This window comes from Gopherus evgoodei, chromosome 10 (genome assembly GCF_007399415.2).
Source record: "Gopherus evgoodei ecotype Sinaloan lineage chromosome 10, rGopEvg1_v1.p, whole genome shotgun sequence".
Lineage (NCBI taxonomy): Eukaryota > Metazoa > Chordata > Testudines > Testudinidae > Gopherus > Gopherus evgoodei.
In genome coordinates, this window is record NC_044331.1 from 23,706,502 (window position 1) to 23,723,295 (window position 16,794).

The 16,794-nt window shown below is 43.8% G+C and overlaps 1 protein-coding gene across 10 annotated transcripts in view; it reads right to left on the reverse strand.

Moving 5' to 3' along the window:
- MYO5A (myosin VA) overlaps nt 1–16,794 on the reverse strand; it is a 204,223-nt gene that overhangs the window by 35,216 nt on the left and 152,213 nt on the right. For all 10 annotated transcript variants that reach the window (XM_030577446.1, XM_030577444.1, XM_030577439.1 and 7 more), the window contains 7 exons: nt 13,524–13,735; nt 12,409–12,565; nt 9,486–9,725; nt 8,625–8,873; nt 7,511–7,604; nt 6,139–6,287; nt 4,689–4,802 (listed from right to left, as the gene is read on the reverse strand). In XM_030577446.1, coding sequence (XP_030433306.1) covers nt 4,689–4,802; nt 6,139–6,287; nt 7,511–7,604; nt 8,625–8,873; nt 9,486–9,725; nt 12,409–12,565; nt 13,524–13,735 — 1,215 coding nt within the window. The remainder of the gene's footprint in view (nt 1–4,688; nt 4,803–6,138; nt 6,288–7,510; nt 7,605–8,624; nt 8,874–9,485; nt 9,726–12,408; nt 12,566–13,523; nt 13,736–16,794) is intronic.

Sequence of the window (16,794 nt, forward strand, 5' to 3'; positions counted from 1 at the left end):
GATAGAGGTCTATAAAGTCATGAATTGTATGGAGAAAGTGAATAAGGAAGTGTTATTTACCCCTTCACAGAACACAAGAACCAGTGGGTCACCCAATGAAATAAATAGGCAGCAGCTTTAAAACAAACAAAAGGAAGTACTTCTTCACACCAGGCACAGTTAACCTGTGGAACTCATTACCAGGCAATATTGTGAAGGCCAAAAGTATAACTAGGTTCAAAAAAAGAATTAGATAAATTCATGGAGAATAGGCCCATCAATAGCTATTAGCCAAGGTGGTCTGGGACGCAACCTCATTCTCTGGGTGGCCCGAAACCTCCAACTGCCAGAAGCTGGGACTGGATGACAGGGGATGGATCACTCAATAATTGCCCTGTTCTGTTCACTCATTTTGAAGCATCCTATATTGAGCCACTGTCAGAAGACAGGACACAGGACTAGATGGACCACTGGTCTAATCCGGTATGGTCATTCTTATGAAAAATTGAAGTAGAAAAACATGACTCTAGAGGATCTGCACAAGCTATAACTTGTTTTCAACAGTCTGTCTAAGGAGGAATTGCAGGAAAAATAATGGCACTCAGTAAAACCCAACTATGGAAACACCTGACAGAGCAGAACTCTGTCCCTCTAAATCTTCATTATTCAGTAGGTGAGGAAGGAGTGACATGCTGTACCACCACCCAGAGTCAAGAGTGAAATCCAAAGTCTAAAAGAAAAGAAAGTATCCCCAACTTGACTAGAAAATGCTATCCATCTCCTGACTAGCATAGCTCACACCAGCCCAGGAATCTGATGCCCTTTGGCATGTTTGCAGTCACGTTAAAAAAAGTTTCTGTGTATGGGCTTTTTTTCAAATCTTGAAATATGTTAAGAACAACTTGCAGATATATGTGAACTTACACCACAATTAGTACTAACTGCTTATGGCAGTAGAAGAGCTGATTAATAATTCTGGAAAAGTTCCAAATAATCCAGGATTCAAATGAATGTTTCTTGAGGTCACAGTAAAGAGGCATCTTTCAAGTTTTCTTCTTCTGTATCACATAGAAAAAAAAATCCAACATGATGTTCTCCTCACTAAGAGTGGAATTCACCCCAATGAAAAGGGCCCATATATACAGCCTTTTAATGTGGGCGTTAAGTGATGCAGAGAACTTTGAGTGGCCAGTCTCCATTGAAGTGACTTCACTCATAAAGTGCATGAGAATTGCATGACATTTTGTTAGTCTGAGTAGTACTCAGCTATGAAATTTGTAGCTACCTTCCTATTTTGGCACAGTTATTGAGAGAATAATTAGCTACTTGTACCTCTGTCAGCTTTTAAATACATAGTATAGAGGCTGCTTTTCAGCCAGCCTCAAGCTGTTTTTGAGTGTCCACTTTTGAGCAAGCAACTGATTGTTCTTGCAAAAGTTGCCAGGCAACTGTGTCATGTGTAAATTAGACAGCTGTGTGACCAACTACCCTATCTATAGTCCTGTACTGTAATTTAAACAAAATTAAAAATATATTTTTACTGAAATCTTTTTATGTAGAATTATAGAGATACAACTATACACTAAGCCATTCATAAAGAAAATGGGACATGGTGGACTAAAGCAATAGATCAGAGGTCGGCAACCTTTCAGAAGTGGTGTGCCGAGTCTTCATTTATTCACTCTAATTTAAGGTTTCGCGTGCCTGTAATATATTTTAACATTTTTTAGAAGGTATCTCTCTCTATAAATCTATATATCATATAACTAAACTAGTGTTGTATTGTAAAATAAACAAGGTTTTCAAAATATTTAAGAAGCTTCATTTAAAATTAAAATGTTGATCTTACGCCGCCAGCCCGCTGCTGGTCTGGGGTTCTGTTCACCTAGGCCGGCAGTGGGCTGAGTGGGGCCTGCGGCCGGGACCCCAGCTGGGAAGGGTCTGGCAGCCAGAACTCCAGACCGCCAGCGGGCTGTGCAGGGCCAGCAGCCAGGACCCCAGACTGACAGTGGGCTGGGCAGCTCAGCCCACTGCTGCTCAGGGATTCCATCTGCTGGCTCCTGTCAGCCAGCATCCCGGCTGCCAGACCCACTCAGCCTGCTACTGGTCTGGGGTCCCGGCCCTGCCCACATACAGTGGGTACCTACTTTCTCCCTGGTTCTGGTCCATTCTCTTCCTCTCTCTGCACTGAGCTGAGGGTGGGAGTGGACCGAGCACAGGACTGGGAGTGGAGGGTCTGGCCAGGAGCTAGAATGAGGGAGGGGGCTCAGGGTTGGGGCAGGAGGTTTGGGTGTGGAGGCACTTACCTGGTCAGCTCCCATTTGGTGTGAGGGGTGCAGGTGGGAATGTGAGTGGGGGGTGCAGGAGCTCCTGTTTGGTCCTCAGGGTAGGGGTGGGGATGTGCGGGGTGCATGGGATGTGGGGGGGGGCTGGGGATGTGCGGGGTGCAAGAGTCAGGGCAGAGGGTTGGGGGCATATGAGGGGAGTGCAGGTGTCAGGGTAGGGGGGCTGGGTATGTGTGAGGGTGCCAGAGTCAGGGCTGGGGTAATGGGGGTGTGTGAAGGAGTCAGAGGGCTGGGTGGTACAGGGCAGGGCAGGGACCTGGGGTGGGTGTGGAGGTGAAGAACTCAGGGCAGAGGGCTGGGTGTGTGTGTGGGGGGGTGGGGGTTAGGGCTCAGGGCAGAGGGCTGGGTGACTGCCCCCCCCCAGAAGCCCCAACCCCCCCCGTTCCTTGTCCCGACTACCCCCTCCTGGGACCCCACTCCCATCTAAGCCTCCCTGCCCCTTGTCCCCTGACTGCCCCCCTAGGACTCTACCCCCTACCTGTCCCCTGACTGCTCCAACCCTTAGCCACACCCCCGCCCCCAGACAGAACCCCCTGGACTACCATGCCTATCTAACCGCTCCCCACCCTGACAGGACCCCCAGAACTCTGGACCCATACAAACCCCCCCCTGCTCCCTGCCTGCCCCAACCCTTCTCCACACCCCTACCTCCTGACAGCACCCCCCAGAACTCCCGACTCATCCAACTCCCCACAGCTCCTTGTCCCCTGAACACCCCCTCCAGAGACCCCCTCGACCCTCCTTGCCCCCTGTCTCCTGACTGCCCTGAACCCTATCCACCCCTCACCCCTTAACAGACCCCGGGACTCCCATGCCCCATGCACCCCCGCTGCTCCCTAACTGCCCCCTCCAGAGACCCCCGCCACTAACCACACAGCTGGGATCCCACTCCCCCACCCCTTATCCAACTCTCTGACTGCCCCCATGTCATAAACAGATAGTTAAAGGTTAATGTCTCTTTTACCTGTAAAGGGTTACAAACAGTGAACCTGGACACCTGACCAGAGGACCAATCAGGAGACAAAATACTTTCAAATCTCGGTGGAGGGAAGTCTGTGTTTGTGTGTTTTCTTTGTCTGTTGTTCTCTCTGGGTTTTGAGAGGGTAACCAGACGTACCTACAGGCTCTCTAATTTTCTATTCAAATAGTAAGTAACAGTAGAAGGCGGTTTAGTCTTTTTGATTGTTTTCTTTATTTGCAAATGTGTATTTTGCTGGAATGATTTTAATGTGTATTTGTGCTGGGAGGAAGGCTCCTCTCTAGTGTCTATAAGCTGAAAGACCCTGTAATATTTACCATCTAAATTACAGAGACAACTTTTACTTTTTTTTTCTTTCTTTTATTAAAAGTTTTTCTTTTTAAGACCTGATTGATTTTCTTCCCCTTGTTGAGGCTCAAGGGAATTGAGTTTGTACTCACCAGGGAATTGGTGGGAGACAGGGAGAGAGAAGGGAGGGGGGAAAGGTGGAATCCCTTTGTTTTAGATTCACGGAGCTTGAATCTGTATTACCTCTTGGGGAGGGGGAAAAGTGCATTCCTCTCTGTTTTAAGATTCAAGGAGTTTGAATCACAGTGATCTTCCAGGGTAACCCAGGGAGGGAAAGCCTGGGAGAGGCAACGGTGAGGGAAAGGGTTGACTTTCCTTGTGTAAGATCCAGGGGTCTGGGTCTTGGGGTCCTCTGAGAAAATTTTTGGGGGACCAGAGTTGACCAGGCACTGCAAGTCCTGGTTGGTGGCAGCACTACAAGATCTAAGCTGGTAATTAAGCTTAGGGGGATTCATGCTGGTACCCCATCTTTTGGATGCTAAGGTTCAGATTGGAGATTATGCCATGACACCCCACCCCTTATCCAACTCTCCGCTAGCCCCGGACTCGGACCCCTTACCACGAGGCTCCCCGCTCATCCGGAGTTTTGTTGCTGCTGCGTGCGTGCAGCCCCGCCCCTCAGAGTGCTATGTGCACCGCGGCGTTGCTCCAGATGAGTGGGGAGCGGTTTTCCCTCCCCATGGAGCCAAACGTTGCCCTGCAGGAGTGCGCAGCCCTGGCCCCCAGAGTGCTGCGCGCAAGGCAGCAGGGCTCCAGAGGAAGCGGGGGAAGGCAGGAGAGGGGCCAGGGGCTTGCTACGCGCTGTCCGTACTCCGGCCAGGCAGCATGGATCCTGCAGCGTGCCGCGTCGGCAGGATTTTTAATGCCACACTGGAGTCCCAGCAGGCTCCAGCGTGCAATTAAAAATCGGCTCACGTGCCATGGGTTGCCGACCCCTGCAATAGATTCTTGACACTAAGATTTGCCAGTCACAAAGAAAAGATGGGCATAGATTTGCTAGTGATTAGTGAAAAGTACTGGAGTTTCCCTAACATTACCTCCATTCTCAGTGGCAAGTCTTCTGTCTCTGTAATCTCAGAGCTAAATGTATATTCAGATTCATTGCTGCTGTGTGTGGAATCCGTTCTTTTATGCCCAGGCTTGGGGATGCTCTGAAGTGCAAATAAAATGAGTCAGTACCAGCATTATAGTCACTTGCCCGTAACCCAGTGGCTTAGCTTCTAGTGCTCTGAGTTACTCCACAGCAACCATGACTCTGGGAAAAGATTTGAGATATTGGTTCCTCTGTGTCACCCGAAATCTAGGCACATGAAAGACACTGTAATCAAGACTCTGGGGACAGGTCAACTTTTTCCGCATTACGAGAATTTGTTTGTGGGAGTAGCAGAAGTGAGCAATAAAGCAGTGTTTTGTGGAAAAGGAAACATGTATTTATAGGGAAGGAAGTGGCAGCCCAAGATTCAGAAGAGGTAAGGACCCTCTGAAGTTTTGTATTCCACACTGTAATTTCCTCCTCCTGCCACATACATATAAAAAACTTTAGAACTACTGCAAAATTGATAATGGTAAACTTGGTATTAATGAAACTGAGGGGCTAGGAAAATCTGGGCAGTAGCATGTTTGATAATTCCAATGTAAAAATGAGATCACTAAGACTATAGCTACAACAAGAATAACAGAAAAGGTTTTAAAACCTCCACATAATTTGAGACAAAAAGTCCTTCATAAGCCCCCAAAAGAAATTTTAAAATGGGCTAGAGCAGGGGATTTCAACCTTTTTCTTTCTGAGGCCCCCCCAACATACTATAAAAACTCCAGGGCCCAGGGAGGGGGCCTCCGGACTCCTGGATTCAGTCACGGGTGTGTGTGGGAGCCTCAGGGCTTCAGCTGTAGGGGGGGCTTGGGGCGCTGGACTTCAGCCACTGGGCATTGGGGTGCTGGGCTCCAGGTGGGGGTACTCAGGGCTTTTGCCCTGTGGGGCACGAGGGCTCCGGATAGGAGAGGGGAGGAGCTAGGGCTTCAGCCTCGCGAGAGAACCGGGGCTCAGGGCTTTAGATCCAGGGAGAACGCTAGGGCTCAGGGCTCCCCACAGCTCCACTCCCAGCTTCAGCCCACGAGATTCGCTGAGGATCTAGCTCTCAGGGGAGTGCTGGGGCTCAGGGCTCCCCGTGGCTCTGCTCCTGGTTTCAGCCCTGTGCTTCAGCCTTGAGGCCCTACGGCCCCTTGAAACCAGCTCACGGCCGCCCCCAGGGACCACGAACCCCTAACTGAGAACTGCTGGGTTAGATGACATGAAGTGTTTTGGTTGAGCAAAAGCAATCAGATTAAGAGCTAATGTTTAAGGGGCAAATTTTGCTCTGGCGCACAGGCAAACAATTCCCATGCACAGATCTGTGAACAAAATCTGACCCTACATTATTTCATCAAGTTTTGCTAAAATACTGTCCACAAACAGCACATAATTTTGCTATCTTTTAAACCACTTACCACCATCAGATTCACCTCATCCTTGAGATCCTCATAGCGCTCCTCTAAGCGGCTGAACTCATTCAGCAGATTCTGATACCTTAACCTTTCATCATTCAGATCTAGCTCCAGCTGTTTTGTTTCTTCAACAAGCTTCTTCTCCATGGTCTCTGTCACCAAATAGAGGATACCAAAGTGTGAACAAGATGCATCTTGGGAACCAACTTAATTTGTGATGTCCATATTCCATACCTACAGTATAAAGCAAGACACTATGCACAAGTATGCAAAGAACAGAGATACTGTACAAACTGTGCTGTTTAAAAACAAAATAAGCCTGTAACATTTATGCCACTGCAGGAAAGTGCTGCATCAAAGACACAAAGGACTAAAAAAATCATTGGGGTAACATTAGAAGGGTTCACCTCCATAGAGTCTTCTCCATTGTCTGTCACCTAATAATTTGGGGTGGCAGCAGTAAAATTGTTTATCCAAGTCTGCTTTTGGATTGTATTAGTCTAATATCTGAAGATGGCATCTCCGCTTGTACATATCTTCAATGTAAAACGAGGGTAGTCTCAGCTCCTCTGAATCTTCTTCCAGTTATGGTTAGGTGCTCACCACAAAGTCACTTACTAAGATGCAACAATACACCTGTTATTTGTTTGAGCACCATTAGAAAAATATGTGTTGGTCTGTGTGTGGTTTTCTCCGATGCTCTGGATAATTCAAGGACCAAAGTGAATTGTTCAATCTGGTGTTGGACAAGAGTTTAAAAGCAATAGACAACCATACAAAGATGGCGATGTGTGTGTATGTCTGTGTGTGATTACAAGAAAAGGGGATTCGTTTTCTCCAAATAGAAATGAATATTTTTTTCAGAGATGAAGTTCAGAAGCAATCATCAAAAATCATGTCCTGTGCCAGATAACAACATGCTATACATTTCAGCTCTGTACACAGAGCCCAACTGCCTCAACTTGACTGCACAAATACTACGTTTATGCATTTAAAAAGAATGTAAGTGTGTAATTACCCACTTTGTATGTAAAATATCAGGCTGTACATCCAAATATGGAATTTGCATTCACAATTTAGTAGACCACTTTTGATCATTTGACCCCAATGGGTTAATTATATTTATTAACAGTCAGAAGTAGTTTACTTTTTTTTTTTTTTTAAATGTAGCTTTGGGCATTCTTAACACTCAAATTGTCAACATTGTATAGCACATATGGTCCTATACTAGAGTTATAAATTACATTCTAAAGGGAAATGTAGTTAACAAACCACAGCACATTAACTAGATCTGAGTGCCAATACCTGGACAGAGAGAGTCACTTTACAAAGGAACAAACAAACCAAAAAAGAAAGTGAAGAGAACAGAACTGACCTGTCATCTCCTTGGCCTGATCATGGATGAGACGATTCAGCTCCTCCTTTTCCTTTTTCAGTAATGTGTTTTGCTCTTTTAGTTCTGATACCAACTGTAAAAACAACAGAATGTTTGGCTCAGGATAAGGATTGCAGTCACGGGAATGTATTTAATCTGTGCACCTAAAGCTCTGAAGGGTCTAACTTCACTGCATCCTTGTAGTAAGAGATCAAAAATTCGATGTTTTTAACTGTCCTTCAGAAAATTAGAGAGAGCTGAAGTGCCACTTTCACTTCTTAATTCACATCCCAATCGCACCCTCTCCTGCATGCAGCACACACTGAATTTCTGATCAGATGAGGCCAATGAACATGAGAGCCCAGAGTGTTTAATCCGGAGATGCCATTTAAATTGTATTGAAGCTAAAGACACATGGATTAGAAACTAATTCAATGACTCTGCCCTATGCCTCTTAAGAGTTGGTGGCAGTGGGATCCAAGAACTTGTCTACAAACAAAAGTTGTACCGCTTTAACCCTACTGGTATAGCCAAAGTGGTATACATCCTTTAGTGTGGACAGTTATACCAGCACACTGTATTCACATTAGGAGTTGTGTTAGTATAACTGTATCACTAGTAAATGCTCCCCCTAACATACATATTAATACCAGTACAAAAACTGTGTTTGCAGACCAGGCCTATAGACATTTACAAGACTGTTCTATGGAAACTCTCTTTAGCAAAGGACCCAAAAATTTGAACAAATTTAAATGGAAAATTGTTTGTTTTATTTTAGTGTTTTGAAGCAATGTGTTTTCAGTTTGATAGAGGCTGAGTGCTACACAGATTTCCAAAAACTTGTGGGTGGGGAAGTAACAGATGCATTGTTCTTGGGGGAGACACACTCAGCTTGAGGTCAGATCAATTCACTATGTTTTTAGTTTTAGGAAGTGCTTTAATCAGCAAGTTTCCTGTACTACTCCATATGCTGTACTCAACCCAAGAACAACAAAAGAAAAAGGATCATTTTAGTAACTGTGAATCTCTAAGATCTCAGGAACAGCAAACCCATGGGGCTTTTAGAGACAGGCTGTTTCTAAAATTTTGGTATTTTGGGCTAGGGAGTTCCCACCTGCTCTGTTTCCTGTTTGTATTTGTCTGCCCATTCCTCAATTGTCTTCTTCTCAGACTGTGTTTGGTGCAGCTCCTTTCGAAGCCTGGTGATCTCCTCCTGGAGCGTGTTCACACGGTTCGTGGCGTTCTTAGCCTCCTCCTCACTGACGCGAAGCCTTTCCACATCACTCCGCAGCTTCTCGGTCTCTGTGTTGTACGTGGTTTCCAGGTTAGTTAGTTTTTCCAGCAGGGATTTGTAGTCTTTGTTCTTTGCAAAACACAATGCAGACGTATTAGCATTAAAATACCTTTGGGGGTTGTTTTAATCAGAATGTTAGCGCTTGTGAAAGGTGCTATATTGATAGGCTGAATCACTCTATTTATCCACAGAACACTTGATGCTTGGCCAGCAAGATAGCAGCTTCCAAACCTTCACGTCCTAGATTAAAATCAGACAAAGCCCATGCATGCCCATCAACATACTTGTTTTCCATTCAACACCCTGATAAAAGTATATTATGACAGGGGATAGAGCACCAGATGATTACCTGTTGTGTTTATTCTCTCTGAGGCACCTGGCATTGGCCACTGTCGGAAGTCAGGATACTGGGCTAGATAGACCTTTTGTCTGACTCAGTATGGCCATTCTTATGTATGCAAATGGTATGGAATGGTACATTATCTACTGATTCACATCTAGATTGATCCACTCTCCCCTCTATGGAAAGAGAGATTTCTCCTGACTAAAGAAGAAAAATGGTTCCTTTTAAAGAAAAATTCTGCTCCCAATAATTACTGTATTTTTCCAATGATTGCCCATAGTTCAAATATTGAGGCAGATGATGAGAAACTTCTGATCATTCACTCTTGGGGCATTTACCTGCTCATCAACTTTACGCTGCAGCTGCATGATCTTGTTCTCCATCCCAATATTGAGCTTCTTGTATCGTTCCACAGAGCGCGCCTCTATCTTCAGCTTCTTCAGCTCCCTCTTGGCCATCATACGCCTATAGCAGCATTGCAGATAGACAATTGCCTTCAAGCTCCTATGGTAGCACACACGAGCCAGCCAGCCCCGCACGTGCTTCTGAATAATAATGGCCTTGTGCTCTCGAAGCATCTGCGTTTAAAAACAAAAACATTAGATGAAAGAGCCACACACTGTATTTATACAAAATTAACAACATTCTGCAAGGAGAGATACATAGGTAATAACTAGAGACACAGCCATTTGAAAATAGAAACTGCAGGTGAAGGGCAGCAGAGGACCAAGGAATCAATATAAATTAAATAAATAAATTAACCTAAGGAACAAGGGATGTGGAAAGAAACAAGAGAAAACTAAAATGAAGGGAAGAGATGGAAGAAAGGAACTGGGGACATTTGTTTTGATGGGAGATCCCTGTTAATTACAAGAATATAGAATACCTATGGAAAAAATATTAAATCCATCCCTAGAGTTCGAGGGATGACTGATCTTGCTCTTACTATGTCCTTTTATTATGAGGCCACTTGAAGTCATTGGTACATGGACAGATGGGTAAATTCAGCAACTTATTGTTTAGTCTCACTACATATTTTTCAAATATATACACACATACATGAAGCTCCTCTGCATTTCAACAGTTGGTAGTAGCTTATCAAGTTGAATTCCAATTTCCATTCCCCCCCTCCACCTTTCTTTCTTCTTTAGTTATCTCTAACTTGTAGAAACTTTTTTAAAATGCTTTTCCATGCTTTTTGTTTGGCTAAAGATCAAAGAAAACTGATGCAGCTTTTTTGAAGTTCTGCAAACATTAAAGGAATGCTTTCCTCCTCATTTATTCCAAAATAAAAATTTTGTACCCTCCTAATTCCAGAATGGCTGGTAGTGGAAATTTCAAAACATGGCTTGACAGTCTTTATTAAAATATAAAAACAATTCAGGTTTGAAGAAAAATGGGTCAGAATTGAAGTTATTGTTGTTTTAGCTACCAATCTTTCACATTCAAACAAATTTTCTATTTACTTTTTGGATAGTTGAACTAAGGATGTTTTAGCGATTTCCACGGTCTGGAGGTCCTAAATTCCACAGGATGAGAGAGTTTAGCTCTAAAGTGTTAGAACTAAAGGGTTTAGGTTCTATAGCGTAATGTGCATGTCATACATTATGAACCAAAGTGATCTGTAAGGAGAGCTTGTCAATTAGTCACTGCAGGACAGCTACATAACCTATAATTCCAGGACTGCAAACAAAGCCTGTTTCCTCCTGCAGCCATCCCAGGATCATAGGTCTTAATAAAATTCCTTCTCAACATCACTGCATCTGTCTTGCATTTATCACTTGTTCCATCTGTGATGGGAGGATTTTATAATAGGTAATTTCTAATTGTGATTACTAAGGAGAATCATTAACTATAATTGCAGAACCATCCTTAGACAGGTAGGTTTGACTGGCCCTTATGGTGACTTCAGAAGTAATTTGCCATATCTACTACAAGGGAATGTGACAGGTTTATAAAATGATGTTATACTGTACAAAGGAAGTGTGCATAAGAGTCACTCAATCAATTTCAGGAATCTAGAATAGTTGACTCATCTATTCCACATATCTTGGGGATGGCTCTTAGCCTATAAGTTGATGCAATGTACCTGCCAGTTTTGTGAGGAAGCTCATTACTTTCTGAAGTTAATGTATATTTGAAAAACATCTGTCAGGCTAGTAAAAGACTCAATGTTTTAATATTCTTATAGGAATTTGTAATATAAAACCTGGATTACAGTGCTCAGAATGCTAGCAGAAACAAAACAAATATTAATAATGTACACCATAAAATACACAGGATGTGTAACATGCAGGGGGAGCAATCTTACTTTTCGGGCATTTCTGGCTCTTGATTGTTCGTTTGCATAACCTTCACATTAATGATATGTTAGACTGATATACTATATATGTGTGGGTGTATATGTGCACCTACACACAAGCATGTACGCATACTTGTACATTTTTTCTTTAATATAAATCTAAAAATGTCCAGAAATTCCTTCAGTCCAATTCTTTTGATCAATAGAAGACAAAGATTCTCAAACACTAGCACTGGCAGGCTTTTATGTTTACATCTACTAACTTGAGAAGAAGTACAACTCTGTAGGACAACTTCTCAGTGAATGATGAGTTGACCTTTAAAAAACTCAATGTGAAACAATCTTTACAGGTAGAATTGCTGTGCAAAATGTTGTCTAACTCACAAAATCCCAATGTATCAGTAATTCTGCTTCCAGCCCTGTAAACATTTAAAAGCAAAGCCTAATTTCTAAAATGAGGGCAGTCAATTTTTCTTTAAACATAGTCGCATAATGTCATATCATCATAATTAGGACAGAACTCTATCAACCTCCCACCAAACTGAGATCAGCACAAATAAATGAAAAAAGTGAAAAACAAAAAAAGAGAACCAAGGCTTTAATCTTCTATTCTATCAGACAACAGCTCACTAATATCAAAATTAGCATCCTCAATCATCTTTTAGAGTTTGACAGAATCACAGAAATTAGGGATTAAGAAGAGCTACTAAGTCATCTGGTCTGTGTGTGTGTGTGCATGCAATATTAATTTGGACTAATAATGATTGGCAGTCTGATCACTGTATCACATTATTCATATTTTCAAGTACCTTATTTCAGGTCATGCAGTGGCATTGAGTATGTGCCCTAAGGTCTGACAATTTGTACACAAACATTTTAGAGCGCCATGGAAACACTACAGTATGGGCAAAGCTGGAGGTGCTTGGAAACAGCAATAATGAAACATTGAGTCTTCTTACCCGCTGGTATTTGTTCCTTGCTATGTAACCTCGTAAAAGTGACTGAAGCATAATAGTGGCAGCTCGCATGAGATGGTATCTTTTGCGAACCACATACATGCGCTGGAACTTCTGAATTATGATGGCAGCCCTGGTTCTTCGCAAGAACTTGGCATAGCTGGCAAAGAAAAATGGTGGAAATGTTATTTACATCTATTATTTATAAGCTGTGAATAACATTTTCCCAGTCCTATAACTTTACCCTCTTTCTTAAGAGCTACATTTTCTACATATTCTACTCTAGATTATTTGCAGTACTGTCAATGGTACAATGTTTGCTTACTACTATACTGCACAGCAGCATGGGAAAATTTAAAAAACAACAACCCTTAAAAGCCCCAGGTAGAGTTTACTCATCCTCAGAAAATTGCACTGGGGAACTGATATGCTCTTCTCAGTTTCTCATCACCCTCCCTCATTCTTTAAAGCAGCTTCCATTAATCAACGTTCCCTAACTCATTCCCCAATAGAAACAGGTCCACCCTTAATTCTTCTACCTCTAGCAAGACCACTGAAAAGCATCCCAACTTAATTCGTTTCCTTTTCCCTCCCACCTCACTTCTGTATCTGCCTCCTTCCCTGCTCCAGCTGGTTCCCTCATCACCCACATCAGCCATCTAGTCCTAGTTGGCCTGTCTCCCCTTTGTTGCATCCTGGCCTGAGGGACAGGTTTTCCACTACTGGAGAGAGAGGCCACATTAGAAGGGCAGTGGAAAGTTAACAAGGTTTCGTGGCAGGAAAAGGGAAGGTCAGGATTCAGTCTGTGCAAGAGTCCTGCCTCGCCCCACCTGCAGACTGACTGCCTCAATCTACTTTTCCTCTACTCTAACAAATAGAGAACATGGACTGCTCTTAGGTGTTATCCAGCTGGGAAATAGCTCCATCTTTCTGTAGGTCAAAACAAGCAGGTACTGGTCTCAGAGGAATGCACATTCTAGTCTATTTCCTTCATTACACTGAAACACTAATTCCTAGTGCTCAGCACAAGGAGACAGAAGATGCTCTCACAGCTAAATGACCTAGTTAGAGGAAGGTGAACTGATGTAAGAGCAAGTGTCCCCAAGTGTGCTACTTACCATCGTGCCTGGTACCCTCTGACATATCTCTGAATGGTGATGGCTGCTTTCCTCATGCGCAGGTACTTCTTTCGCATCAGCCACCCTCGGATTGTCTTCTGGATGCGGATGCAGGCAACTCTCAGCTTATCTGCTCTTATTTTTTCCAGATAGGCTACTTGACCAGCCCGAAAAAATATTTTTGTCTTACCAAACTGGTACTTATCCTTGTTCTGTTTTCAGAGGAAATACATGATCAGTAACAGAATTAAACAATAGTGGATAAAAAAGAAGACACAAAGGCTGAATTGAAAACAGAGTCAGTAAAGAGATAAAACTACCCATTTAGTATTTCAGCTAAATCTGTACTTACATTAGCTAAGGAAGCTGATTTTTTTAATTAACTTATTATGTTCTGTGCATAAATTTGTAGAATTAGCAGGGTTAGGGAATTGGAATCTTAAGGAATTATATACGTGAGGATTGGTTACAACTTTATTCTATCAGGAAATATTTTCTGAACCAGAAAAAAAAGTTTTGTTTTTTTAAAAAACGTGTCTAAGAACTGAAGACTGATGTTTCCTTTGCCAAATATGGCTTACATTTAAGGCACTTTGTTATCAGTTTTTACTGAAAAATCCCTGGGTTTAACAAAAGTAATTATTCTTTTTTTTAAAAAAACTGATTTTCACCCAAACTTTGGACCACTCAGGTGCATGAAAATACAGATTATGTTAAGCAAATCAATACATTACATTAGTGAGATGTATATAATAATAAATTAGTCTAATGTAAATGTAAGACCATCTGTTAAATAAAGCAATATAGAAGAAGAGACATGCATACATGTAAGGACAGTTAATGTACAGTTCATGAAATAAACCTTAGCTTTAAAAAACCCACTGCTTTTAATTTTTAATACTCTTACCATTCTCTATTTGTTACTTTTTTTCTGTCCTCCCATCCTCCAATATTAAACCCAATATTTACCCCCAAAAACTGGAGAGTAAAGTTTTACAACAATTTTCACCCACTTTGTAATAAACACCAATAATCACCCAGGAAATTTTAAACAAAATATAAACCAAACATAAAGGACTTTGTTTCTCTTCATGCTACAAAGATCAGAACAGGTGGTATTTCTCATGAAACTGAGGAAAAACAGTAGTGACACTGATGAGACAAGAGGGGAAAAAAAATCAGTAATTGAAATGAGAATTAAAATAACTATATTTAAATTGATATCTGACCTTCCTCAACAGTCAGTCTTAAGTAATATTACAGCGTACAAATGTTTTAGAAAGGATTTGAAAAGGTGACTTGATATCTATCAGCCTGAGAACCAACTCTACTAGCCCAGGGGCTAGTAGAGTTTTGTGTGTGCTCGGACTTAAAATTTACACACAAACACACAGGTGAAGCAATAACCTCAACTACTTAAAAGGTACTATTGATTATTATCTGATGTCCGTATGAAAGCACTGGAAGTCAAGCTGAAAGCTCCAGCTGCTTCTATTGCTCTGAATGCTTTTAGTAATACACGAGAAAAGGCATTTACTCGCATGACATGGATAGCATATGCACATAAGTGCATTTTAATGGACTCTTGAAAAAATAAACTGCATTCTGTGCTTGTTTGATACTGACTCTGCCCCTCAGCAAGCTAGGTGGTTTTCTGATTTTAATTTCCATGGTAAGTTATCTGTGTGATTTTACTTTTCCTTACCTATACCTTGCACTGAGTCGTGATTAATCACCTTTTGGCTGAGAAATAAATGGGATCCTCTTTTGGAGTCTATCCGTGCTGTGCATTAACCCTTAGTATACTGGCTAATCCCCCAGGAACCCCAGTAATTTCTTGTGCAACTCCAATGATTTTGTTTGTTTTATACCCAAAAGATTAAAGTAATAGCTAATTCTTAAATATTAAGGGGAGCCAGCAGCCGGTATATTGCACTGGAAGAGGGGGAGCTGTTCATGCTTGGGAGCAGGGCTGGGTCAATACTCTTAGTCCTGCCTCTCCTGTGCTGGAAAGACTCCTTCTCCTGTTGTTTATTTTCACCACTGCTCCCCTAGGCTGGAAACTGGCTACATGCATGAGAGCCGTCAAGGAGCTTGCACAGAGCATCTCTGTGTAGGAGGGCCAGGGCAGGGAGACAGCTGAGAGGTGGTAGGGCAGCGGTAGGGTCTCGCAGTGCTAAGTGGAATTAGGGAATCATAGAATCATAGGATTGGAAGGGAACTTGAGAGGTCATCTAGTCCAGCTCTATGCCCTCAGGGCAGAACTAAGTATTATCTAGATTGGGGGTGGCCAAACTACAGCCCGTGGGCCGGCACCTCGGGGCTTTGGATCCGGCCCACGGGATTGCCACCCCCGTGGCACCGCGGGCCCTGTGCCGCTCCTGGAAGCAGCCCATGGGGGAGGGGGTGCAGAGAGCTCTGCACGCTGCCCTTGCCTGTGGGTCTCTCTCCTAGCAGCTCCCATTGGCCGGGAACAGAGAACCACCATCTCCTGAACTCCTCCCTTCACTCCTGCCCTGAGCCCCCGCCTGCACTGTGCACCCCCTCCTGCAGGACCGGCGCTAGAGTTTTTAGCGCCCTAGGCGCACGGCCATTTCGCCGTCCCGCGCGCCGCTCCTGCAGCTTCGGTGGAGCTGCCGCAGCCATTTCTGCGGAAGGTCCGTTGGTCTGCGGCTCCGGTGGACCTGCCACAGCCGTGCCTGCGGGAGGTCCACCGGAGCTGCGCGGGACCAGCAGACCGTCCGCATGCATGCCTGCGGCAGCTCCACCGGAGCTGCACACCAACGGACCCTCCGCAGGCATGACTGTAGCAGGTCCACTGGAGCCGCCTGCCGTGTCCCCCTCCCCGGCAAAATGCCGCTCCCCGAAAATCCTGGTGCCCTAGATGGTTGCCTATTTCGCCTCAGTGGAAGCGCCGGCCCTGCCCTCCTGAACCCCAATTCCCCTCCTGAGCCCCTTCCTGCACACTGCACCCCCTCCCACACACTCCCTCCCGTACCCTAACCCGTCCCCAGCCCTACATTCATGGCCCTGCATGCTATTTCCCCACCCAGATGTGGCCCTCGGGCCAAAGTTTGCCCACCCCTGATCTAGACCATCCCTGACAGGCGTTTGTTTAACCTTCTCTTAAAAATCTCCAATTTATTCCAGTGCTTAACTAATTTTTCCTAATGTCCAACATAAACTGCCCTTGCTGCAATTTAAGCCCATTGCTTCTTGTCCTACCCTCAGAGGTTAACATGGACAATTTTTCTCCCTTCTCCTTGCAACA